Source organism: Cervus elaphus, chromosome 23 (genome assembly GCF_910594005.1).
Source record: "Cervus elaphus chromosome 23, mCerEla1.1, whole genome shotgun sequence".
Lineage (NCBI taxonomy): Eukaryota > Metazoa > Chordata > Mammalia > Artiodactyla > Cervidae > Cervus > Cervus elaphus.
This window is the reverse complement of record NC_057837.1, coordinates 70,417,923-70,445,223: the sequence shown is the minus strand read 5'-3', so window position 1 is coordinate 70,445,223 and position 27,301 is coordinate 70,417,923. Positions and strand designations below refer to the sequence as shown.

Genomic DNA, 27,301 nt, shown 5'->3' with positions numbered 1-27,301 from the left:
CATAAAGTGGAATTGGCAGTCAGTTTCTTCCTTACAGGATCACAAGGTGATGGGGGTGATAGAACCCAAAACTGAGGCTGCTGGCCATCAACGTTGTTTTGTTTTTATTGTTTCATTGGTGCTGGAAGGGAGTATTGAGTGAGAGAGAGTAAAAGTCGTAGTCATATCTGACTCTTTGTGATCCCATGGACTATACAGACCATGGAATTCTCCAGGCCAGAATACTGGAGTGGGTAGCTATTCCTTCTCCAGGAGATCTTCCCAACCCGGGGATCAAACCCAGGTCTCCCACACTGCAGGCAGATTCTTTACCAGCTGAGCAACAAGGGAAGTCCAAGAATACTGGAGTGGGTAGCCTATCCCTTCTCTAAGTGCATTTTCCTGACCCAGGAATTGAACCGGGGTCTCCTGTATTGCAGGTGGATTCTTTACCAACTGAGCTATCAGGGAAGTGAAGGGAATATTGGAGACTCCCAAATGTGTATTTAACATGGACTGTGGTACATCTTAAGATGTTTAACAAAATAGGGTTATAACCTTGGATTTTACGGGTCTTAAATGTTCCTGATCTCACTCTAACAAGGTGAGCCAAGAGGGGATGAGGGCAGTTATCTAGCTGGACAAAGCTCCAAGTCAATTTTGAAGGCACACCCAGAGGAGGGTCCATGAGGTTCCGAGCAGGGTGGGCGGCCTCCCTGCCAGCAGTGTTCTGGCATCTGGACCAAGAGAAAGGCTCCCGCCAGGCAGTGCTGGGGGATGCTCAGGACTTCCCAGGCAAGGAGTTTCTCACTGTTAACTCTGTCTAGATGTTTGTCCTCGTGTGAAGCGAGCAGCAGTAGCAGCCACGCCAGGTCAGAGCCCCCAGCTCTGGGGCCCTCTCTTCTCACTGTTCGATCCATGTGGGCTCCACATAGCGGCTTTTGTTCAGTGACACCTCTTTGCTTTTTGGATACGGGTTTTCCTCTACATAACATGAGTTATTGGGCTGTAAGAGTGACCGTGAACTCAGTAGTTGAGCAGGGCCAGGCTGCCCCAGTCTCCCCAGCAGTGCCTCAGAGGTCTGGGCTGGCCACTGGGCTCCCTGACATCTATTTCTAAGCTTCCTTCTCCAAAGAGAACCACTTCAAGGTGTGTCCCTACACAAGTCACAGGGCATCTGCCCTGCACGGACAGATCAGAGGACTCAGCGCCGTCAGTATCGCCTTCCTTTTTTCTTTTTCGCCATGCCACGTGGCATGCCCTGTCCTAGCTCTCCCACCAGGGATCAAACCCGTGCTCCTTTCAACGGAAGAGCAGAGTCCTGACCACTGGACCACCAGGGAATTCCCCGCCCTCCCTTTTTATCACCACATTGGCAGGGAAGCAGCCTTACCCCCCTACATGCTCTGAGAGGACCAGAGAGATGAAAGAATCCATCATTTTGCATAAGGATGCTACACAGTACTGCCACATATAAGGTGGTTGGGTGGATACAGCATGTGAGGACTTGTTATTATTTTTAGTACTTTTCCTTTTACTGCAGAAGAAAAACTGCCAAATATTGAGTGCTTAAATCCCAGGTGTAATTCTAAGAGCTTTTGCAAACAACACCTCATTTAATGCCCCCCCCCACATCCCCTGCATAAAGTTAACTACTATCATTATCTCTATTTAACAAATGAAATAGAAAATGGACCCAAAGAGATTATATAAACTGGTAAAGCCCTATAGGTAGCGTGGGGGGAAATACACTGATTGAATCTCTAGCCTGTGCTTAACTACTCCCAGAGAAGAAAACCTGACAGAAGAACTTATGGGATATGCCGATCATAAAGGAGGTTGTGTTTCTATTGTAATAAATGCCTAAACCTTAGAGAATGAGCTTTACATATGGAGATTTTTAAAAAAATAGTTTTGTTTGTTATAATCTATTTTGTACAAAAACATCTACTTAATTTGTATAAAGTATAAATAGAATATTCATAATAAAATAAAGATGGCCACTGTTATATATGAGGGTCTGGGACCAAGATAAGTTGGGGGGGGTTGGGATGGGATACAGCACTGGGGTGAGAAGGCATAATAAGACCTGTTTTTAATTTTTATTCCTTTTAAAATTATATATTATTTTTCATATTATTTTCTGTTATGATTTATTATAGGATATTGAATGTAGTTCCCTGTACTCTTCAGCAGAACCTTTTTGTTTCTATATATATATGAGTTTGCATCTGCTAATCCCATCTCCCAGTTCTTCCATCTCTTGCATCTGCTAATCCCATCTCCCAATTCTCCCATCTCTTGTCCCCCTCCTCCTTGGCAACCACAAGTCTGTTCTTTATGCATGTAAGTGTGTTTCTATTTTGTAGATAAATTCATTTGTGCCATATTTTAGATTCCACATGTAAGTGATACCATATGGTATCTATCTTTCTCTTTCTGACTTCCTTCGCTTAGTATGGTCATCTCTGGGTCCATCCATTGAGCTGCAAATGATGTTATTTCATTCTTTTTTATGGCTGAGTAGTATCCCACTGTACCACATCTTCATCCATCCTTTGCTGGTGGACATTTAGGTTCCTCCCACGTCTTGGCCATTGTGAATAGTGCTGCTATGAACATGGGAGCGCAGGTATCTTTTCGATTTATCATTTTGTCCAAATATGTGCCTAGGAGTTGGACTGTTGCATCAGATCTGTTTTGAGAATGATATTCCTGGAGAGGCCTGTTTGGTTGAGAAGGGAGAGGAGAGAAGGAAGGGTTGACGGCTGTTACGGGAGGCTCCAAAGGGATCAGTTGTGTTTTCAGGGAAAGGAAAGGAGATCCCACTGGTCACAGTGACAGCCCGGGGGCTGCGTGTGAGGGTGCAGCTCGGTTTGCGTTCTCTGCCTCTAGTGCCGTGAACTGAAGAGAGGGGGCTGGTTTCTCAAGAGGAGGGGTGCGGCCAGATGAAATACAAAGAGAGAGGTCAGACTGCAGCTTCCTTCTCAATTAGTATTTCCCCAAAGCATTGTGTGTGCTGTTGGTGGTGCCCACGATGGTCTTCAGTGGTACCCTGATGAACCTCAGCAATTTTAACAACGTTGCATTTTTTTCAGATCGTTAATATTCATTTATGACAAGTGATTCAGACTTTCCCTTTAATTAGGTTTTCTTTTAGATGCTTGTGTTTAAATAATAGGTTTGTCTTACAGAAAAATATTAATTACATTATACTCTAAGTGGTGACATCAGGAAGGCAGTGGATGAATTGGTGAGAGCCGCGTTCCCCTGTGTTAGCGGAGCACCCACCCCGCCTTCCCAGTGGCCTGCTCAGAGCCCCGTGTCTTGCGTGTGTGTCTTGCAGACCCGGTGCACGGCCCCCAGAACGTGGAGATCGTGGACATCCGGGCCCGGCAGCTGACCCTGCAGTGGGAGCCCTTCGGCTACGCGGTCACCCGCTGCCACAGCTACAACCTCACGGTGCAGTACCAGTACGTGTTCAACCAGCAGCAGTACGAGGCCGAGGAGCTCATCCAGACCTCGTCCCATTACACCCTGCGGGGCCTGCGTCCCTTCATGACCATCCGGCTGCGGCTGCTGCTGTCCAACCCCGAAGGCCGCATGGAGAGCGAGGAGCTGGTGGTGCAGACGGAGGAGGACGGTGAGTCAGGGAGTAGGCGTGCTCCCTCAGGAACTGGGGGGGCTGGACCAGCTCAGGCGGCCATGCCTAGCAGTTGCAAGGGTTTATTTTTTTCCAGCATCTTTCATCTCTCTGTCAGTAATCAGCATCTTCTCTAAGCTCTTCAGTAACACACCATGCAGGCTGTACAGTGCACAACTCCAGGGGGCGCTGTCCCCCTAGACAGTGACACCTCTGCCACAGACACATGCTCATCCACATCCCTGCTCTCACTTTATACCACCTGCTATGCCAACATTTAACCACGCTGATGCCTCTCAAAAGAGAAGATGTGTATCGATCGTACTGTTGAAACGTGTTGAGTTTGGAGTCAGACGGCTCTGGAATCTCTTAAAAATTAGGATCAGAAAATACACATAAAGAGCTTGGCGCACACACATTGAATGCACCCAGAACCACATTTTCACCTGGGTGTCCTACAGGCATCTCAAAAAAGTATCCAAAATTTAACTCATATCTTCCCCTATACTGACTTCTCTCCCTGTGTTCAGGTATACTTCCTAGAACACAGGGAGACCTGAGTAATGGTCCCTGGCGGGATCAAGACCCATATCCCTCAGCTGCAAAGTTCCACAAGCATATAGAGGAAAGCACTCCAGCCTCTTCTAACCTTGTCCCTCAATCCCTCCATCTTATCCTAGACCTGGAAGTTTTATCAAATCTGCCTTTGTAACAAACCCTCCCCCATCCCTTTTAAAATCATCCCCACAGCCACTCTCTTTGCAGCCCCTCTAGACTGTGCTTCTTGGTAGCACAGTGGTGGGGACTCAGCCTCTGTCACCTTGTTCCTGCATCTTCCTGTCTTGCAAAGAACCTCGGTCTCCTGTGGGTACAGCTCTTACCCGGGTCAGCTTCTCCAGAAGATCTGAGTGCCTTGCTTCCTGGGAGCCTATTCCCATCCAGCCTCCAACAGAGGGTCAGACGTCTCATCTTGGCTTCACTCTGCAGCCCTGGATTTGGCTTCTGATGAAGCTGCCAGAACTTTCTCTAGATTTGGCTCCATTGTATCAAAGATAAATAGCTCCTTCTCCAGCACATAGACTAAGAGAAGTCAGACTCTGGAGCCAAATATGCCTGGAGAAAGTTGTTTAACCTCTCAGTGCCCTGGTTCCTTATCTGTAAAAATGGAGATAAATTGGGAATTCTCTGGTTGTCAAGTGGTTAGGACTCTGTGCTTCCACTGTTGGTGGCCCAGATTTGATCCCTGGTCAGGGAACTAAGACCCCATAAGCCATGTGGTTTTTTTAATTTTTTTAAAAAAAGAGATAATCATAGTACCTAACTTACAGGTTGTTGTGCTCATAGAAAAGATGGCATGTATAGAAACTAGAATCATGTCCATCAGACTGTAAGTTTTCATTAAATGTAGCTAAGTCCAAAAAACAAAAATCTTGACAAAGACTCCTCTAGCACAATCAACCCAAAAGCCACCCATCCATCTCTTCAGAGCAGTAGATGTCCACTGTCATAGCTATAGAAAACATGGCATCGATATCCAAGGAGTGGCAATGTGGCAGAATTTCACATTAATTTAAAAATAATCAAATAAACAATCCATATTCATATTTCCAATAACATTAGACCTGATTTTATATAATAAGGAGATGCAGAGTTGGGGCAAGTAGGGTGGTTTGGTGGTTTAGTTGCTAAGTTCTGTCTGACTCTTGTGACTCCACAGACTGTAGCCCACCAAGCTCCTCTATGCATGAGATTTCCCAGGCAAGAATACTGGAGTGGGTAGCCATTTCCTTCTCCAGGGGATCTTCCCAACCCAGATATCAAACACGGGTCTCCTGCATTGCAGGCGGTCTCTTTACTGACTGAGCCACCAGGGAAGCCCAGGGTGGTTTAGTGACAAGAGTTCATGGGGGGACCTGGTTGTCAGACAAGGGGGAGCCAGTGTTGGGAACCAGCATGAAAATTCAGGACGCTGAAGATGAACAGGAGGGTTTAGCCCAGGAACCGCTCAGGACATTTCTTGCCAAGATGCTCTGCCTGCCTTGGGCCGCTTTTTGAGGATTACCTACATGTGCAACTGCACATCCCTAGTCCCATCTTTAAGGCATGCCCCAACCTCTCTGTTTCTTCTTCTCATCACCAAGAAAAAAAAAGAAAAACCAATCACAAGGTCTTTATCAAAACAAATTGATAACAGCAATGCTTTGAAATTAAATTTTAATCAAACACCATTAACGGCAGCACCTCCATCCCTGCTCTCTCGAGCTGTGTGGGCATCATCACAGTAAAAGCACCAACATTCAGGACACCATGCCTCTGGCTTGCAGCTCTCCTGAGGCCCTACCTCAGGGACCATGGAGACCACAGGAAGGTCTCAGAAGAGCACAGGCTCCTGTGCACACCGGGGTTAGGTTCCATTTCTCCTGAAGAAGGGAGAGGCACCATCTCTGCTGGGGGTTCATTGACCTCGAGGTCAAGCTGCAGATGGAGCTCAGCTCTCGTCCATTAACTGAAACCCCCTTCAGGGAACCAAGGAAGCATCTTGCGGGTTGAGCTGGCTGGAGTCACACTGCTTTCATCTGTGCTACAAAATTGCCTTCTGGGAAATGTGTGGAATTTGTAATTCCATCACCCCAGTGCCTTTGTGAGCATGTGAAATAACCCACCACTGGTGAGAACAGCTTGTGGCCACTGAACCCCAGTGTTTCATCTGCGAAGGGGCTGTTAGTAGGAGGCTAAATAGGTTCTTTATTTTTTCCCCTTCTCTTCACAAATGTCTCAGACAAAAACCACAGCTCAGCTTGCTGGGTGGTTACTTTTCTGCCTTCAGCCAAACCACAGCCGAGACTGTGAAATGGAATCTCTGAGATTCTGAAAAAGGAAAAGAAAATAGATGATGGCCTCATTTTGGCTACCGCTTATTGAGACCTACAGTGGGTCTTGACACACATGTTATATACTACAATTCATACTTGATTTTACTTTGAAATGTTTCAAAACCATGGAAAAATTGGAAGAAGATTATAAACAAGATCTGTAAACCCTTCACGAGACCTAACACTAGTGAACACCTCGCTATCTAATTTTTCATATGCATATATGATACCTGTATATGATATAGGGCTTCCCTGACAGCTCACTTGGTAAAGAACCTGCCTGCAATACAGGAGACCCTGTTTCAATTCCTGGGGCAGGAAGATCCACTGGAGAAAGGATAGGCTACCCACTCCAGTATTCTTGGGCTTCCCTCGTGGCTCAGCTGATAAAGAATTCGCCTGCAATGCGGGAGACCTGGGTTCAATCCTTGGGTAGGTAAGATCCCCTGGAGAAGGGAAAGGCTACCCACTCCAGTACTCTGGCCTGGAGAATTCTGGACACAGCTGAGTGACTTTAACTTTCACTTTCACATGTGTGATACATTTGATATGGAAATAACATATATAAATATACATATAATATTTTTAGCTGTTTGAAAATAAGTGGCAGAAGTCATGATACCTCACCCTGAAATTCTTCAACATGCTGCTGCTGCTAAGTCACTTCAGTTGTGTCCGACTCTGCGACCCCATAATACATGACAGTTAATGATAAGAACTTGCTCCTCCATACCCACAATACCATAGAGCATCTAAGAAATTTTGCAGTAATTCTAAAATAATCAAATAGACAATCTGCATTCATATTTCCAGTAACATTAAACCTGACTTCATGTGACAAATCAGAATATGAGACATGTTTGGCAAAAATGCTATATGAGTTGGTGATGTAGCTTTCTCTCTGTAGCATGTCAAGAGGTACATAATGTCAGGGACCCTCTCTACTGGTGATGCTGAGTTGGTCCCTTAGATAAGATGGGGACCACCCAGTCTCTTCACAATAAACGTGGCACCTTCTCTCTTTGTAAATTAGCTCACCTGTGCAGCAGTGTTTTGAGATCTTTTAATATCTCTAGTCCCCAAGAACTTAAAAAAATTTTTTTATGAAGTATGGTCGATTTACAATGTAAATTTCTTCTGTACAGCAAACTGACTCAGTTATACATTTATATATTTTTTCCATTTTCTTTTTCATTATGTTTTGTCACAGGATGTGGAATATAGTTCCCTGTACTATATAGTAGGACCTTGCCGTTTAACTATTCATATATAATAGTTTACATCCGCTACTCCCAAGCTCCCAGTCCTTCTCTCCTCTATCCTCTCCCCCTTGCCAACCACAGGTCTGTTCTCTATATCTGTGAGTCTGTTTCTGTTTTGTAGACAGGTTCATTTGTGCCATATTTTAGATTTCACCTGTAATTGATATCATATGATATCATATCTTTCTGACTTACTTTGCTTAGTATGATAATACCTTTTGCTCCAAGTGGCATTTTTTTCTTTTTATGGCTGAGTGATATTCCATTGTGTATGCATACACACACACACACACACACACACACAACATACTACATTTCTTTATCCACTCATCTGTGGCTAAACATGTAGTTTGCTTCTGTATCTTGACTGTTGTAAATAGTGCTGCTGTGAACATTGGGGTGCATGTATCTTTTTGGATTAGAGTTTTGTCCAGATATATGCCCAGTACTGGGATTGCTGGATTTTTTTTCCATTCATTTTTATTAGTTGGAGGCTAATTACTTTACAATATTGTAGTGGTTTTTGCCATACATTGACATGAATCAGCCATGAATTTACATGTGTTCCCCATCCCAATCCCCTCTACCGCCTCCCTCCCCATCCCATCCCTCTGGGTCTTCCCAGTGCACCAGCCCTGAGCACTTGTCTCATGCATCCAACCTGGGCTGGTGATCTGTTTCACCCTTGACAGTATACTTGTTTCAATGCTATTCTCTCAGGACATCCCACCCTCGCCTTCTCCCACAGAGTCCAAAAGTCTGTTCTGTACATCTGTGTCTCTTTTTCTGTTTTGCATATAGGGTTATCGTTACCATTTTTCTAAATTCCATATATATGCATTAGTATACTGTATTGGTCTTTATCTTTCTGGCTTACTTCACTCTGTATAATGGGCTCCAGTTTCATCCATCTCATTAGAACTGATTCAAATGAATTGTTTTTAATGGCTGAGTAATATTCCATTGTGTATATGTACCATAGCTTCCTTATCCATTCGTCTGCTGATGGGCATCTAGGTTGCTTCCATGTCCTGGCAATTATAAACAGTGCTGTGGTGAACATTGGGGTGCATGTGTCTCTTTCAGATCTGGTTTCCTCCGTGTGTATGCCCAGGAGTGGGATTGCTGGGTCATATGGCAGTTCTATTTCCAGTTTTTTAAGAAATCTCCACACTGTTCTCCATAGTGGCTGTACTAGTTTGCATTCCTACCAACCGTGTAAGAGGGTTCCCTTTTCTCCACACCCTCTCCAGCATTTATTGCTTGTAGACTTTTGGATAGCAGCCATCCTGACTGGCGTGTAATGGTACCTCGTTGTGGTTTTGATTTGCATTTCTCTGATAGTGATGTTGAGCATATTTTCATGTGCTTGTTAGCCATCTGTATTTCTTCTTTGGAGATGTCTGTTTAATTCTTTGGCCCATTTTTTGATTGGGTCATTTATTTTTCTGGAATTCAGCTGCAGGAGTTGCTTGTATATTTTTGAGATTAATCCTTTGTTGCTTCGTTTGCTATTATTTTCTCCCAATCTGAGGGCTGTCTTTTCACCTTGCTTATAGTTTCCTTTGTAGTGCAAAAGCTTTTAAGTTTCATTAGGTCCCATTTGTTTATTTTTGCTTTTATTTCCAATATTCTGGGAGGTGGGTCATAGAGGATCCTGCTGTGATTTATGTCGGAGAGTGTTTTGCCTATGTTCTCCTCTAGGAGTTTTATAGTTTCTGGTCTTACATTTAGATCTTTAATCCATTTTGAGTTTATTTTTGTGTATGGTGTTAGAAGGTGTTCTAGTTTCATTCTTTTGCAAGTGGTTGACCAGTTTTCCCAGCACCACTTGTTAAAGAGGTTGTTTTTTTTCCCCATTGTATATCCTTGCCTCCTTTGTTGAAGATAAGGTGTCCATAGGTATGTGGATTTATCTCTGGGCTTTCTATTCTGTTCCATTGGTCTATATTTCTGTCTTTGTGCCAGTACCATACTGTCTTGATGACTGTGGCTTTGTAGTAGAGTCTGAAGTCAGACAGGTTGATTCCTCCAGTTCCATTCTTCTTTCTCAAGATTGCTTTGGCTATTCGAGGTTTTTTGTATTTCCATACAAATTGTGAAATTCTTTGGTCTAGTTCTGTGAAAAATACCGTTGGTAGCTTGATAGGGATTGCATTGAATCTATAGATTGCTTTGGGTAGTATAGCCATTTTCACAATATTGAGTCTTCCAATCCATGAACACAGTATATTTCTCCATCTGTTTGTGTCCTCTTTGATTTCTTTCATCAGTGTTTTATAGTTTTCTATGTATAGGTCTTTTGTTTCTTTAGGTAGATAAACTCCTAAGTATTTTATTCTTTTTGTTGCAATGGTGAATGGTATTGTTTCCTTAATTTCTCTTTCTGTTTTCTCATTGTTAGCATATAAGAATGCAAGGGATTTCTGTGTGTTAATTTTATATCCTGCAACATTGCTGTATTCATTGATTAGCTGTAGTAATTTTCTGGTAGAGTCTTTAGGGTTTTCTATGTAGAGGATCATGTTGTCTGCAAACAGTGAGTGTTTTACTTCTTCTTTTCCTATCTGGATTCCTTTAATTTCTTTTTCTGCTCTGATTGCTGTGGCCAACACGTCCAAAACTATGTTGAATAGTAGTGGTGAGAGTGGACACCCTTGTCTTGTTCCTGACTTTAAGGGAAATGCTTTCCATTTTTCACCATTGAGGATAATGCTTGCTGTGGGTTTGTCATATATAGCTTTTATTATGTTGAGGTATGTTCCTTCTATGCCTGCTTTCTGGAGAGTTTTTATCATAAATGGATGTTGAATTTTTTCAAAGGCTTTTTCTGCATCTATTGAGATAACCATCTGGTTTTTATCTTTCAATTTGTTAATGTGGTGTATTACATTGATTGATTTGCAGATGTTAAAGAATCCTTGCATTCCTGGGATAAAGCTCACTTGGTTATGATGTATGATCTTTTTAATATGTTGTTGGATTCTGTTTGCTAGAATTTTGTTAAGGATTTTTGCATCTATGTTCATCAGTGATATTGGCCTGTAGTTTTCTTTTTTTGTGGCATCTTTATCTGGTTTTGGAATAGGGTGATGGTGGCCTCATAGAATGAGTTTGGAAGTTTGCCTTCTTCTGCAGTTTTCTGGAAGAGTTTGAGTAAGATAGGTGTTAGCACTTCTCTAAATTTTTGGTAGAATTCAGCTGTGAAGCCATCTGGTCCTGGGCTTTTGTTTGCTGGAAGATTTCTGATTACAGTTTTGATTTCCATGCTTGTAATGGGTCTGTTAAGATCTTCTATGTCTTCCTGGTTCAGTTTTGGAAGGTTATACTTTTCTAAGAATTTGTCCATTTCTTCCAAGTTGTCCATTTTATTGGCATAGAGCTGCTGGTAGTGGTCTCCTATGATCCTTTGTATTTCAGTGTTGTCTGTTGTGATCTCTTCATTTTCATTTCTAATTTTGTTGATTGGGTTCTTCTCCCTTTGTTTCTTGATGAGTCTGGCCAACGGTTTGTCAATTTTATTTACCTTTTCAAAAAACCAGCTTTTAGCTTTGTTGATTTTTGCTATGGTCTCTTTAGTTTCTTTTGCATTTATTTCTGCCCTAATTTTTAAGATTTCTTTCCTTCTACTAACCCTGAGGTTCTTTATTTCTTCCTTCTCTAGTTGCTTTAGGTGTAGAGTTAGGTTATTTATTTGACTTTTTTCTTGTTTCTTGAGGTAAGCCTGTAATGCTATGAACTTTCCCCTTAGCACTGCTTTTACAGTGTCCCATAGGTTTTGGGTTGTTGTGTTTTCATTTTCATTCATTTCTATGCATATTTTGATTTCTCTTTTGATTTCTTCTATGATTGTTGGTTATTCAGAAGTGTGCTATTTAGCCTCCATATGTTGGAATTTTTAATAGTCTTTTTTCCTGTAATTGAGATCTAATCTTACTGCACTGTGGTCAGAAAAGATGACTGGAATGATATCAATGTTTTTGAATTTACCAAAGCTAGATTTATGGCCCAGGATGTGATCTATTCTGGAGAAGGTTCCGTGTGCACTTGAGAAAAAGGTGAAGTTGATTGTTCTGGGGTGAAATGTCCTATAGATATCAATTAGGTCTAGCTGGTCCATTGTGTCATTTAAAGTTTGTGTTTCCTTGTTAATTTTCTGTTTAGTTGATCTATCCATAGGTGTGAGTGGGGTATTAAAGTCTCCCACCATTAATGTGTTGTTGTTAATTTCCCCCTTCATTCTTGTTAGCATTTGCCTTACATATTGTGGTGCTCCTATGTTGGGTGCATATATATTTATAATTGTTATATCTTCTTCTTGGATTGATCCTTTGATCAGTATGTAGTGTCCTTCTTTGTCTCTTTTCACAGCCTTTATTTTAAAGTCTATTTTCTCTGATATGAGTATTGTGACTCCTGCTTTCTTTTGGTCTCCATTTGTGTGAAATATTTTTTTCCAGCACTTCACTTTCACTCTGTATGTGTCCCTTGTTTTGAGGTGGGTCTCTTTGTAGACAGCATATATAGGGGTCTTGCTTTTGTATCCATTCAGCCAGTCTTTGTCTTTTGGTTGGGGCATTCAACCCATTTACATTTAAGGTAATTATTGATAAGAATGGTCCCGTTGCCATTTGCTTTGTTGTTTTGGGTTCACGTTCATGCAACCTTTCTGTGTTTCCTGTCTAGAGAAGAACCTTTAGCATTTTTTGAAGAGCTGGTTTGGTGGTGCTGAATTCTCTCAGCTTTTGCTTGTCTGTAAAGCTTTTGAATTCTCCTTCATATCTGAATGAGATCCTTGCTGGGGACAGTAATCTGGGTTGTAGGTTATTCTCTTTCATTACTTTAAGTATGTCCTGCCATTCCCTTCAGGCCTGAAGAGTTTCTATTGAAAGATCAGCTCTTATCCTTATGGGAATCCCCTTGTGTGTTTGTTGTTTCTCCCTTGCTGCTTTTAATATTTGTTCTTTGTGTTTGATCTTTGTTAATTTGACTAATATGTGTCTTGGGGTGTTTCACCTTGGGTTTATCCTGTTTGGGACTCTCTGGGTTTCTTGGACTTGTGTTACTATTTCCTTCCCCATTTTGGGGATGTTTTCAGCTATTATTTCCTCGAGTATTTCCTCATGGCCTTTCTTTTTGTCTTCTTTTTCTGGGACTCCTATGATTTGAATGTTGGGGCATTTCACATTGTCCCAGAGGTCCCTGAGGTTGTCCTCATTTCTTTTGATTCTTTTTTCTTTTTTCCACTCTGCTTCATTTATTTCCACCATTTTATCTTCTACCTCACTTATCCTATCTTCTGCTTCCATTATTCTACTGTTGGTTCCCTCCAGAGTGTTTTTTTATCTCATTTATTGCATTATTCATTTTTAGTTGACTCTTTTTTATTTCTTCTAGGTCCTTGTTAAACATTTCTTGCATTTTCTCAATCCTTGTCTCCAGGTTATTTATCTCTAACTATTTTGTTTTCAAGATTTTGGATCATTTTTATTATCATTATTCTAGATTCTTTTTCAGGTAGATTCCCTATCTCCTCCTCTTTTGTTCGGCTTGGTGGGCATTTTTCATGTTCCTTTACCTGCTGGGTATTTCTCTGCCTTTTCATCTTATTTAGATTGCTGTGTTTGGGGTGGCCTTTCTGTATTCTGGTAGTCTGTGGTTCCTTTTTATTGTGGAGGTTTCTCCCAGTGGGTGGGGCTGGATGTTTGACTTGTCGAGGTTTGCTGGTTAGGGAAGCTTGCATCCGTGTTCTGGTGGGTGAAGCTGGATTTCTTCTCTCTGGAGTTCAATGGAGTGTCCAGTAGTTAGTTTTGAGATGGGTCTATGTGTTTGGTGTGACTTTGGGCAGCCTGTATATTGATGCTCAGGGCTATGTTCCTGCGTTGCTGGAGAATTTGCATGGTATGTCTTGCACTGGAACTTATTGGCTCTTGGGTGGTGGTTAGTTTCAGTGTAGGTATGGAGGCTTTTGGATGATCTCTTATTTAATGTTCCCTGTAGTCAGGAGTTCTCTGGTGTTCTCAGGTTTGGGGCTTAAGCCTCTTGCCTCTGGATTTCAGTCTTATTCTTCCAGTAGCCTCAAGACGTCTCCCTCCATACAGCATGGATAATAAAACTTCTAGGTTAATGGTGAAAGGATTCTCCACAGTGAGGGACACCCAGAGAGGTTCACAGAGTTACATGAAGAAGAGGAGAGGGAGGAAGGAGATAGAGGTGAGCAGGAGTAGAAAAAGGGGATTCAAGAGAAGAGAGACAGATCTACACAGTACTATGTTCATTAAGTGTTCTCCGCAGCCCAGAACACCCACAGAGATTCACAGAATTGGATTGAGAAGAGAAGGGGGAGGGAGGAAATAGAGGTGATCTGGGGGAGAAAAAGGAGAGTCAAAATGGGGAGAGAGTGATCAAACCAGTAATCACACTCCTGAGTAAAAATGGGTACTGTAGGTTGGATTCTTAAATGTCCAAAATTGATATCAAATACTGAAAAACAAAGATTAAAAATCTAGAGTAGAGGTTAGACTCTTAAAAATACAATATTGAAAAACAAAACACAAAAAATTTAAGAAATATATATGAAATTTGCTTTCAAAATGGGTCTTTTTTTTTTTTTTTTGGCCAGGTTATAGTGAGTTATAAAAATGAAAATTAAGGAGTAATAGAGGACTTTGAAAAAAAAAAGAAAGAGAAAACAAAATGTGTTTTGGAATTTCTCTGGAGCTGTTGCGGGCAGTGTGGGTTCGGTTCAGTTTCAGATAGCTCCTCGTTCCAGCTTACACGTCTCGATATGTACAGGCCCCTTCCAGTGTAGTCAGTGTTAACTACAGGGATTTTAATCTGTTGCACCAGTCACTTCTGAGGTGGTTCCCTTTGTTTATTTGGCTTCTGTTTGCCAGTCTCTTCAGTGTCTAATTTCCGCCCTGACGCAGGCGGGCGGAGGTGGTCTCTTGTTTAGGGTCGCTTGTTCGGTGATGCTGCGGGGAGGGAGGGGCGCTGCAGGCAGATATTGCTGGCGTGTGTGGGGAGCACTTTCAATGTTCTGGCCACACTGGGTTTGTCCCCACTCCTGGGTGTGTGCTTTCCCCGTCTACACTGCTCAGGCTCCCGGCTGCTCTATATGGAGCCAGCCCTGCGTGGCGTGCGGTTCCAGTTTTCGGGTACTCCACAAAAGCGCAGACTTGGTTGGGCCTGCGTTCTGTGCCTTCCCTGGCCGAGCAGCCCAGGCAGCCAGGACCTTGACGGGCGCACTCTCCCCGGGTGTGGTGCACCTTCTCCCCTCCGCGGTCCCAGCCTGTTTCCACGTGCCGGTCGGGTGCGTGCGCCTTGTGTCTGTTCTGGGGAGCTGGACTCTAGTTGCGACCGTCCCGATGGATGTCGACCATCCAGAATCTCAGGAGGTCTTTGGTTAGAAACTGGAAGCCTGTTTGCAGTTTGGTAGGGAATGCCGTCTCTGGGGCTGAGTTTGCCCCTTTCCCCTCCCCCCTGCCTCCTGCCTCTGGCGGGGGATGGGCCGGTTCTCCCCCGCACCCCCCACTAGCTCTTCTCTGGTATTTGCTCAGTCCTTCATTCTGGGAACAGGCGATAGTGCCTAAGTTTAGGGCTTTCCCAGGTTAATTCTCTCTCTCTTGCTATCCCACAGTTTAAGTTGCTGTCTCTCGTTAGCTCCCTCCAATTGCCCTCAGGGCATTCAGGCCCGGTCCTTACCTAAGCAATGCCGCCCGCTCCTCTCCATTCGCCCCCACTTGCTGGTGGCGGATGTGAGCGTCTGGGGTACTTTTCTGCTGGGAGTTGTTTTTAGGCATGTAATCTGTGGGTTTTGTTTATTTTTCCTCCCAGTTAGGTTGCCCTCCGAGATTCGAAAACTTCCCCCAGACCCGCCGGTGAGAGGGTTTCCTGGTGGTTGGAAACTTTCTCTACTAAGACTCCCTTCCCTGGAGGGATCTCCGTCCCTAACTCTATTGTCTCTCTTTTTATCTTTTATATTTTGTCCTACCTCCTTTCGAAGACCATGGGCTGCTTTTCTGGGTATCTGATGTCCTCTGCTAGCGATCAGAAGTTGTTTTGTGGAGTTTGCTCAGTGTTCAAATGATCTTTCGATGAATTTGTGGGGGAGAAAGTGGTCTCCCTGTCCTATTCCTCTGCCATCTAAACTCCCTCTCTGATTGCTGGATCTTATAGCAACTCTATTTTTAGTTTTCTGAGTAACCTTCATACTGTTGTCCATAGTGGCTGCACCAATTTACATTCCTGCCAGCAGTGAAGGTGAGTTCCCTTTTCTCCACACACTTTCCAGCATTTGTTATTTGTAGACTTTTTAATTATGGCCATTCTGACTTGTATGAGGTGGTACCTCACTGCAGTTTTGATTTGTATTGCTCTAATAATTAGGGTTATTTGAATCCCTTGGACTGCAAGGAGATCCAACCAGTCCATCCTGAAGGAGATAAGTCCTGGGTGTTCATTGGAAGGACTGATGCTGAAGCTTTGGCCGCCTCATGCGAGGAGTTGACTCATTGGAAAAGACCCTGATGCTGGGAGGGATTGGGGGCAGGAGGAGAAGGGGACAACAGAGGATGAGATGGCTGGATGGCATCACCGACTCGATGGACATGAGTTTGAGTAAACTCCTGGAGTTGGTGATGGACAGGGAGGCCTGGTGTGCTGCAATTCATGGGGTCGCAGAGTTGGACACGACTGAGCGACTGAACTGAACTAAACTGAACTGAACTGAATAATTAGGGATGTTGAGCATCTTTCATGTGCCTATTGACCATTTGTATGTCTTCTTTAGAGAAATGTCTATTTAGGTCTTCTGCCCATTTTTCAGTTGGGCTGTTTGTGTTTTTGTCATTAAGTTGTATGAGCTGTTTGTATATTTTGGAAATTACACCCTTACTGGTTACATTGTTTGCAAATATTTTCTCCCATTATGTAGGACAGGAGCCTGGTGCTCTGTAGTGCATGGGGTTTCAAAGAATAAAACCAACTTAGTGATTGAGCATGCATGTAGTTAGTCTTTTGTTTTATTTATGGTTTCATTTGCTTTGCAAAAGCTTGTAAGTTTGATTAGGTGCCATTTGTTTTTTGTTGTTGTTTGTTTGTATGTTTTTGTTTTTATTTCTATTGCCTTGGGAGATTAACCTAAGGAAACATTGGTATGATTTATGTCAGGGAATTTTTGCCTTCAATCTCTTCTAGGAATTTTATGGTGTCATAGCTTATGTTTAAGTCTTTGAGCCATTTTGTATGGTGTGAGGGTATGTTCTAACTTCATTGATTTACATGCAGCTGTCCAACTTTCCCAGCACTACTTGCTGAAGAGACTGTCTTTTTTCCATTTTATAGTCTTGCCTCCTTTGTTGAAGATTAATTGCCCATAGGTGTATGGGTTTATTTCTGGGTTCTGTATTCTGTTTCATCGATCTGTATGTCTGTTTTTGTGCCAGTACCATGCTGTTTTGATTGTTTTAACTTTGTAGTGTGTCTGAAGTCTGGGAGGGTTATGCTTCCTGCTTTGCTCTTTTTCCTCAGGATTGCTTTGCCAGTTCTGGGTCTTCCCAAGAACTTTTGACCCAAAGATTGTAGCACTCCCTGATAATCTTCACCTGAATCAGTTATTACCGATATTTGCACAAGGATGTTTTAAATCTAGCATTCCCTCTACATGTATTGTTTAGCATTCTTCTTTATAAAACAGCTTTTCTCTCTTCATTCCCCTCCCCATTTTTACTTTCCCTCTTGACTCATGGGTCTTTTTTTTTTTTTTTTTTCACACAATCCATCACTGTCCTTATTCTTTTCACTGCTCAAACTGTCTCATATATGGCTTGTGAGAGTCCCTTCTGATTGGCTGCTAGGCCCTTTTGACATGGTCTCATTAGTCTTTCTTGCTTCTGGTGCAACAGAACATTCCAGACTACCATTGTAATGTCTCTGCCCCAGACCTGGAGTCAACCGCTTACCCAAGGATTTCTGGTGTTATTGAGTGGAGATTGAATATTTTGGCACTAAGAGATGCATCTCAGGTGTGCTCAATGAGCTATTATTGCCTCCAGGCTCTTCAAGAAGGTCAAGCTGGGGAATATAATTTATCTGTTATAAATCATATTGTTGTTCAGTCACTAAGTCATGCCCAAATTTTTGTGACCCTATGGACTGTAGCTCGCCAACCTCCTCTGTCCTCCATTATTTCCCAGAGTTTGCTCAAATTCATGGCCGTTGAGCATCACTGGCTATGATGATGATGCTATCTAACTGTCTCATCCTCTGCCACATGCTTCTCCTTTTGCCTTCAGTCTTTCCCAGCATTAGGGCCTTTTCCAATGAGTTAGTTCTTCATATCAGATTGCCAAAGTATTGGTGCTTAAGTTTCAGCAACATTTCTTCCAATGAATATTGAGGTCTGATTTCCTTTGGGATTGACTGGTTTGATCTCCTTTCAGTCCAAGGGACTCTCAAGAGCCTTTTCCAGCACCACAATTCAAAAGCATCAATTCTTTGGCTCTCCACCTTCATTATGGTCCACCTCTCACATCCCTACATGACTAGTGCATAAGCCATGGATTTGACTATACAGACCTTTGCAGCAATCATGAACTCACACTAATTCAAATCCAGCACCTCAGGATTCTTCTGCGCTTGCCCTCAATCCATACATATCTACCCCCTTCCTCCCACAGTGAGAACCCCAGTTCCCAACCTCCACTTATTTTTTTTTTAATTTGCTCCATAATGCAGTACATACAAAGTAGTTTCAGAGTTACAATACCAGTCCTCCTAACAAACAGGAAAGCTACTAAATTAGGTTAAAGATTTTTCTTTTTAGATTTTCTCTCCTTGAGCAGTCAAGAAGCCATGTCCAAAGGTTGTTTCTTTTCTCTGGATGGTTATATTATCAATTTAATACCCAGTTATGTTCATTTGTTTCAGTTTTAAGGTTTGCCTTCCCTTCATCCTCTTTGGTTTAACATCGTTGTTTTTAATATCAAAAGTCTCTTTGTTCAAAACTCAGAACTCATAAAAAGGTACACTCAGAGAAGTATTGTCAGCATCTCTCTTGCACACTGTTCCTATCCATACCTGAAATATAATCACTTGTAAAATATTTATTTCAGATATATCTTTCCTATATATAGTTTGTTTTGCCAAAAAGCAAAAACTATTTTTCTCTTATTTTTATATAAAAGATAACATATTAAGTACACTCTGCATCTTATGTTTTTGTTCACTTAATATGTCATGGAAATCAGTCTGTGTTGGTTTGTACAGATTTGTATCATTCTTTTATAGCTGTGTGAAACTTAATTATGTGAAAATAGCATGAGAATTCAAGCAGGATCCTCTGGACACTTGGTTGTTCCCATTATTTCCTATGATAAATAGTACTGTAGCCACTGCTGTGCATGTTGTGGTATTGTGGAGCTGTATTTTCATGAGAAATTCCTTAAAGTGGGATTGCTGGGGTCAATAAGTAAATGTTTATGCATTTTTGTTAGATGATGACAGTTACTTCTCCATAGAAGTTCTATCATTTTACATGTTCATCAGCAATGTCAGTTCAGGTCAGTCACTCAGTCGTGTCCTATTCTTTGTGACCCCATGGACTACAGCACGGCAGGCTTCCCTGTCCATCACCAACTCCCGGAGCGTGCTCAAACTCATGTCCATCGAGTTGGTAATGCCATCCAACCATCACCATCAGCAATGTAGATTCATTTAATCTTAACATCAAACATGAAAAAGCAAACAGTATCAGTTTTCTTATGTTATAGTAAGGAATTTAGACTCCCATATAATGTATAACAGTATAAAAATCTAGTTGATTATAATTAGTAATATATAATGGTATGTAATATATTAATATATTTGATATGTGCTTAACCACATATGGTACATATATTATTTCATTTAATTTGAGACATGTACTTTCATTGAAGAGAAGACTGACATATTTCAGGAATGAGTGCCTGTATTTTCGGTGCATTTTTAGCAAGATTATTTGCTTTCTCAAGTCACAAGAAGCTAGAAGGAGGCTGCATATTGCTAGGGATAGGTGTTTGGACAGTAACAAGATGCAGTACATAAAATCTGGAAAAGAGGAAAGTGAGAGGAAAAGTATAAAAAGCAGTAACAACAAGGCAGTAAGTAATGCAGTCCAAACCCATTTAGTGGGAGGATAGAAAGCCATACACATCTGAGTAAGTTCTGAGCTATCATTTACTTAGAGCTCAGTACATGTTTGATGTTTACAGAGTTGACCTTGAGCTATCATAGAGTAAGGAGGAGTGCAGTTACAGTTTTCAAAAGCCCACTATGAGCTAGGTGTTGTTCTGATACTCTTCATTCATGTAGTCAGTTCCCAAATACTGTGATGTAGATACTACTGATACTGTGTGGATGAGAAATCTGAGGCTCAGAAAGTTTAAGGAACCTATCTAAGGCTACTAGGTAGCAAGTGGAAGAGGCAGTAAATAGATCCCAAAATCTTATTTCTGCTTTCGCCCCCAACCCCATCTAAGATACAGTTCTATCTCTGGCCAATATCTCCCTGAACACTCTCTTTGTTTTTTTATTCTCTGTAGTACTTATCATGATCTGAAATACTGTGTGTGTCTGTGAGAGAGTGTGTATATTGTCTACCTGACACATAGTAGATGCTCATTAATTTTTTGTTGGATGAATGAATATTTAATATCAAAACCCATGCCTCTTTCATGATATCACTGAACTCTGTTTATATACACTAGTAAGGTGAAGAAGTGCATCATGGATTTTTTTTATATTCAAACCCAGCTTATACTGGTGTGATAGAGCTAACTATTAGCCTCTCTTCTGGCCTCTGAATCCAGTGATATCACATTCATTGCTTGAAATCAACCATGGTGATGTTTATACCATGGAATTTGGCAGACATATTAAGGTTTTATTTTGTTTTGTTTTCCTGGAGAGCTGGCTGTGAAACATTTACTAATACACCATTGTATAGTTCCATTAAAAAGGTTATGTTTGACATCTTAAGATATAAAAATTCATCCAGAAAAGAAATGATCTTGCCTCCAGCAAGACTAGAAATTACAAGGTAGATTGAAATTGTCTAAATCTATCTTTTCTCTATAAGACTTCTAGACTCCGCCGAATCATTTTCAAATTATTTCAATTTTTAAGTTAGTTTGGAGCCTCTATAATGAACAAAAACCAACTAACCAATAAATATGGCACCTGGAATGGAGAGGCAAACAATAATCAGTAAAGAAGACCTACACAAGAAGGGGAACTTCTGTTGACTCTGCAGGGCTCTGTACTTTTAAATAAACTAATTGTTCCTTCTCACAACTACTCTCAAAGTTCACCATTAGCCTCACTTTTCAAATGTGAAAATGGAGGGAATGGAAGAAGAGGAAAGCGTAAGACAGGTGAGTGCAGGAGAAAACTTCCCTTGATAACATTCTGTCCTTCTTTATGTTGAAATGAAAATTTCCCTTAAATTACCATCTGAGTTTTAGACACAAGAAAACATCTGGTTTAATTACAGTGAATTTACATGAACCTACTGACAAGAAGCACAGTTAAAATTAGCAATTTTAGTGTGCTTTTTTTTTTGTTTTAAAGAGAATGAAATTATAAAGTAATTAACCTTTGTTGTAGAACTCTGTCAAAAGGATGGAAAATTCCGTGCTGTTAGAAAAAGAAATTCTGGAAAGGGAATATGTGGATTCATTAAAGAATTATAAAGAGAAAAAGGAAGGGTAGAGCAACTTAGAAGATAAGACAAATCAGGAATCTTTCCTCAAGGATGTCTTTTCACAGTGGGGTTGGTGGAGTCCTAATTGACTATAAAGAAAATACAGTCACCCCTCCATATCCATGGATTCCACGTCCTTGAGTTTGGTATCCATGGGCTCCATATTTGTGGGTTCCATATCTGCAGATTGATTAGAAATCAATGGGCAGTTGGTTAAATCCTCCCATAGGGAGCCCCCAGTATGGAGGGTGTGTGTGTGTGTTAGTCGATCAGTTGTGTCCAACTCTTTGCAACCCCATGGACTGTAGCCCATCAGGCTCCTTTGTCCGTGGAATTCTCCAGGCAAGAATACTGCCACACCCTTCTCCAGGGGATCTTTCTGACCCAGGGACCAAACTGCATCTCCTACATTGCAGGCAGATTGCTTACAGATTCTTTACCATCTGAGGCACTGGGAAAACCCCAATATGGAGGGTGGTGTCATATAAAGAATTTGAGCGTCAGTGGATTTTGTTATTTTGTTATCCTGGATCCAATCCCTGCAGACACTGAGGGTCAACTATGAGTTGGCTTCATTGAAAAAGACTTCTTGACTTATGGAGTAGTGGGATGTGGTGAAAAAGAGCCTTGGCCTAGGCTGAGGTGACCTGGTTTTGCCACTAACTTGACTCTATTGTGACTTGTCTTTCAGCCTTTCTAAGCCCACATGTCTACCAGGTGATGGAAGAAAGGGGTGATTCAGAAACCACTGTGAAATCAGAAAGATCTGGGCTATATCCAGTCTCCATTCACTACTCTGCAATTAAATTAGTTGCATTGTGTACACTTTAGTCCCCCCATCAGTAAAATGGGAAGTGGTCATCCTATTGATTTCTATATGATATCCTACATGAAAGTCTATGCATAAAGCATTTAATTTACTGTCTGCCATGAGCCATGTTAAGTGGTGTTTGGCCAGTGCCAGACCTGACAGACTGCTTGTTGTTTTTACTGCGTCACGTGGTCTGTGGGATCTTTGTTCCCCCAGCAGGCTTTGCAGTCTCCTAGAGTGGGTTGCCACACCTTTCTCCAGAGGATCTTTCCCCAACAATGAACGCACAGAGTCCTAAACCATTGGACCACCAGGGAATTCCCTCTGCAGGATGCTTTTTTTAAAACTTTTTATCTTGTATTGAGGTATAACCAATTAATAAACAATGTTGTGGTAGTTTTAGGTGAACAGCAAAGGAACTCAGCCACACATATATATGTATCCATAGCAGACTGCCTTTTAATCAAGGGTGTGAGACTCAAAAAAAAACAAACCAGGGACCTGTGTGAGATTTCTGTTAGTCATGGGCAAGGGACCATTTTATAATTGCCTACAATACTTCTGTAATCCCAATTTCAAACATCTCACTCTGACCCTAGAAATGAATGGGTGTGGCAGTGTTCCAGCAGAATTTTATTTACAGAACAGGCAGCTGGTTTCATTTGGCAGTGGCCATAGTTTGCTGACCCTTAATCCACACTCATTCCTCTAATTATTTCCTCCAGTCATTTTGGCTTTAAAATCTGTCCATAAGCTGATGATTTCTCCAGTTGATGTCTCCAGGTCAGACCTTTCTCCTGCCCTCCAGAGTCATCTATCCAACTTCCTGTTGACCTTTTCTACCTGGATTGCTCCTTGGCCACTGGAATTAGACACTGCCAGAGCTGACCTCCTGATCATCCCTCAGTCACCACCAAACTCATTCTTCTTATACGCTTCTCCACCTCAGTTAATGGCAGCTCCATTTTATTAACGGCTCAAGTCAGATACCTTGATTCCTCACTTTTATCACCTCAAAAGTCCTAGATTGCAGATCCCAGATAACACCCTTCACCCTATATTCTCTGTGATAGGCACCCTCCCACTCCCTGACCCCCGTTTTGTGCAAAGCAGCAATCCTGCTCACTCCTTAATCCCATTCATGAACACATTCTCTTGACTCATCTTTTAATATATAGCAAGACCTTGATCATATTTTTTATAGCCTCTACTGCCAGCTCTTGGGTCCAAACCACTGAGATTTCCAACCTGGATTATTAGAGTGGTCTCTGAAATGGTCTGTCAGCTTTAGCCCTGGCCTCTGCACTGTTTAATCAACTCAGCAACCAGAAGAGCTTGTTAAACCGTGAGGCAGATCACAGCATCACCCCTCTGTGCATCACCTTCCAGTGGTTTCCCATGTCAATGAGATTAAAAGCTGAAGTCCTTTTATGATAGCTCATCAGGTCCCATGTAACCATATTACTACTTCTGATTGCCCCTCTGACCTCATCTTCTTCTAACTCTGCCTTACTGCATCAATCCAGCTACTCTTGTTCTGGAACATGCCAAATGTGTCCTGCCTCAGGATATTTGCATTTGCCATTTCTTCTAACCAGAATAATCTTTCCACAAAAATACAGGGCTGGCTTCTTCACCTCCTTCACATCTTTGCTTAGATGTCACCTATGAGGAAGATCTTCCTCTACCTTTCTATTAAAAACTAGTTTCTTTTAACACCACACTCCTTGTCCCTCTTTCCAGAATTGTGTATCTCCTTAGGATTTATTGTTTGACATGGTTCCTGTTTCACTCTGCTTTTAACTATATCTCTTCTCCCACTAGCTTGCATACCAAGGAGACAATGATGGGTTTCTTCTATTTTCATTTACTGGCACTTTTAAGCACTTAGAGTGGTGCCAGGTAAATAATAGGCATGCAATAAATGTAATATTAAATGAATTAATCTTCAGAGTCTCTTCAGAGACAAAATAGATTTTTAAATAACTTACATAGAAATCAGAAGATTTTAGAAAGCTGTTAAACATACTCAGTAAGCTACAAGAAGATATGGCTTCTCTGATTAGCAATATGACACTACTCAGAGACCGTAGATAGATATATGGATACCAAGGGAAATACTACCAATTCTGATTCTGCAGAAGAACCAAATTGGTGATCTCCAGACTGCACTAGAGCAGTTCTCAGAGAATGTGATGGGACCGGGGAGAGGAGCAAATACACAGAGGAACAACTTTGTGCCAGAAGCTTTGCTAGGCACTTAACATGCATCCAAATATTGAATCTTCACAATAGCTATGGAGGAGGTATTGGGTTGGCCAAGAAGTTCATTCAGGTTTTTGTAAGATGGTGTGGAAAAATCCAAATGAACTTTTTGGCCAACCCCATACTATTTCAGTTCTCATTTTAAAGTAAGGAGCCTGAGTCACAGAGAGGTTAATCAACTTGCCCCAGTGTGTACAACAAAGAAGTAGTGAGAATTAGACATAAACCTAGGAGTCTGGCTCAGCCCATGATGTTAGTACTGCGTTACAAGTGTGCGTGATGAAAATGAGAGTTCTGATTCAAAGTGGTCATTTGATCATTCTTCTTAAACTAACTTCCCAAAAAGATAGTAAGAAAAATGCCTTTCATTTTGCCCTGAGAGTTATAAGAGGTTGCTGTACCCATGCTTGAGGAATTAATGCAGAGCAGTGTTGCAGGATGGGGAACTACATAGAGAAAAGATGACTGAGTTGTGACTTCATTGAAAGAACCCCACCCCCAGTTCCTTGGGTCACAAGAAGGGACTTATAAGCCCAACTGCATGAGTACCTTCCAACTCTGCCCAGAGCTAAATGCACAGGTGGGTTTTGGAGCTGGTTGACAGGAGTAGGCGGTCAGGGGATCAGGAGGTCTTAATGTTGAGGCATCTTTATACGCCAGTCCACAGCACAGAGGGTGAGAGCCCTCAGTCCAAGCCTGTGTATGGTAAAGCAGGAAAGCAGAGGGACTTGAGGAAAGGGCATCTTTTGGAAGAGACATCTCTTAGTTGTATATCCTCTGTGGTTCAGGCAGTAAAGTGTCTGCCTACAGTGTGGGAGACCCAGGTTCAATCCCTGGGTCAGGAAAATCTCCTGGAGAAGGAAATGGCAACCCACTCCAGTATTCTTGCCTGGAAAATCCCATGGATGAAGGAGCCCTGTAGGCTACTGCCATGGGGTCGCAAAGAGTCGGACACAACTGAGCGGCTTCACTTTCACTTTCTTTCTATCTTTTCAGTTAAAGGTAGGCGCAGTGCTCTAAATAACATCAGGTTGCTCCCCAGCCACCCAAAGCCAAAACAAGTCCTTTTTTTGAAAAAGAAGCTTTGTGCTGCCTGGTTATTTCTTTTCACCAACTTTCCCCCATTAATCCCGACCTCCAAGCAAGCAGACCCCTTATCTGGCCAAGTACTAATGGGCATATCTAAATTTTACCTTGCCCTCTGGATTAGTAATATTAAAAACAAGAGCTCATATAATCTACTAGCAGAGCATATCTCAACCCACCAAATTAGATCAGCCTGCTCTTATAAGGTTGCACAAACAAAGGTTACTGGACAGGTGAAAACATGCTTTCATTCTTATTAAAGAAGTCCGATCTGATAATGCAAAGCAAATGTCCCCTAAGAAAAATAGCAAGAAGCAAGATTTAAAAACATAATAAAAGCCATATTCTTAATGGGATGTATTGATATAAATAAACACTGGATTAGAACATGTTCATGGAATGGAAATTACTAATATAAAGAAAGAGGTTAGTTCTCCCAGACTGATCTTTTTAAAAGAATTTAGCACTATTTGTTATGTGTATTATTTTTATTTAATAATAAACTCCGTTGTGCTTAGGGATATATGTTTAAGGTAGAAGAACTATAATGAAAACAAAGTCATGATTGTGAAGAAGTTAAGAGACTGATTACCTTTTGAGGGTATGAAGTTGCTGATAAATTAAGAAGATGTGTATTTGTTTTATATGCTTGTGTAGTGTTTCTTTCACAGTAAAAAAGATAAAATGAAGATAATTAAATATCCGTTTATACAAATAAATTTGACATTTATGGGCTATGGAGACATTCCTAGCAAAATATAAATGTAAAAACTTGACTAAGGGGGCAAATGTATATAATTCTATAACAAATAGAGAAATATGATCAGTATTTTAAACTTTTCGAGCAAAAACACACCAGTTCTAAAGGGTCTTGTTACTGAGTCCAAGCTCAGTCTGCTTGCCACACAGCAGGCCAGTGAATCCTAGAGACGAGGAATGTGACTTTATTGGGAAGGCTGGCTGGCTAGGAAGATGGCAGACTAACGTCTCAAAGTGACCATCTTGTCAGGGTCTAGGTGCCAGGTTCTTTTATAGAGTCAGAGAGAGAGAAGCAATGAGGAACTAAAGTCAAAAGGCAGAATAGAGAGGGAAAGACAGTGAGGAAACTAAAGTAAAAAGGATCCTCAGTCTTGCAAAACATCTCTGGGAAGGGCCAGCCTTTGTGTGTTAATCTCTTCTTTTTGTTGTAGCTATTCAGAGGTGGGCAGGGTCAGATTATCTTCCTGTGAGCTGAACAAAGGCTCTTTAACTGTCAGGAAGAGGGGCAGGATCCTCTGAGGCAGGCCATTATGTATGATTGTAATAACAGAAGCAAAGGAAAGTTAGCCAAAGAGTTTCTAGTATGAAGTTGGAAATGGCTTCTCCCCGCAACAGTCTTACAAGTGCCATCAGACACCGGTTACCGCAGTCTTGGACCTACACTTTCAGAGAGCAGAAGAAGGAACACTCCTCTCCTCATTTTAGGATACCAGTTTATCTGTAATAAAGACAGACAAGCTTATTTATGAGAAAAAGGACAATTAGATACAAATACCCCAAACCAAATATTAGCAAACAACCCAGCACTGTATACAGCTGGGGAAAATATGGTTTATTTTAGGAAGTTAATATTGGTTCAACATTAGTAAATCCATTAATGCA

General features: G+C 41.6%; 1 protein-coding gene across 12 annotated transcripts in view; it reads left to right on the top strand.

Moving 5' to 3' along the window:
- PTPRT (protein tyrosine phosphatase receptor type T) overlaps positions 1–27,301 on the top strand; it is a 1,101,260-nt gene that overhangs the window by 695,897 nt on the left and 378,062 nt on the right. For all 12 annotated transcript variants that reach the window (XM_043884333.1, XM_043884327.1, XM_043884332.1 and 9 more), the window contains exon 8: positions 3,326–3,622. In XM_043884333.1, the coding sequence (XP_043740268.1) occupies positions 3,326–3,622 (297 nt within the window). The remainder of the gene's footprint in view (positions 1–3,325; positions 3,623–27,301) is intronic.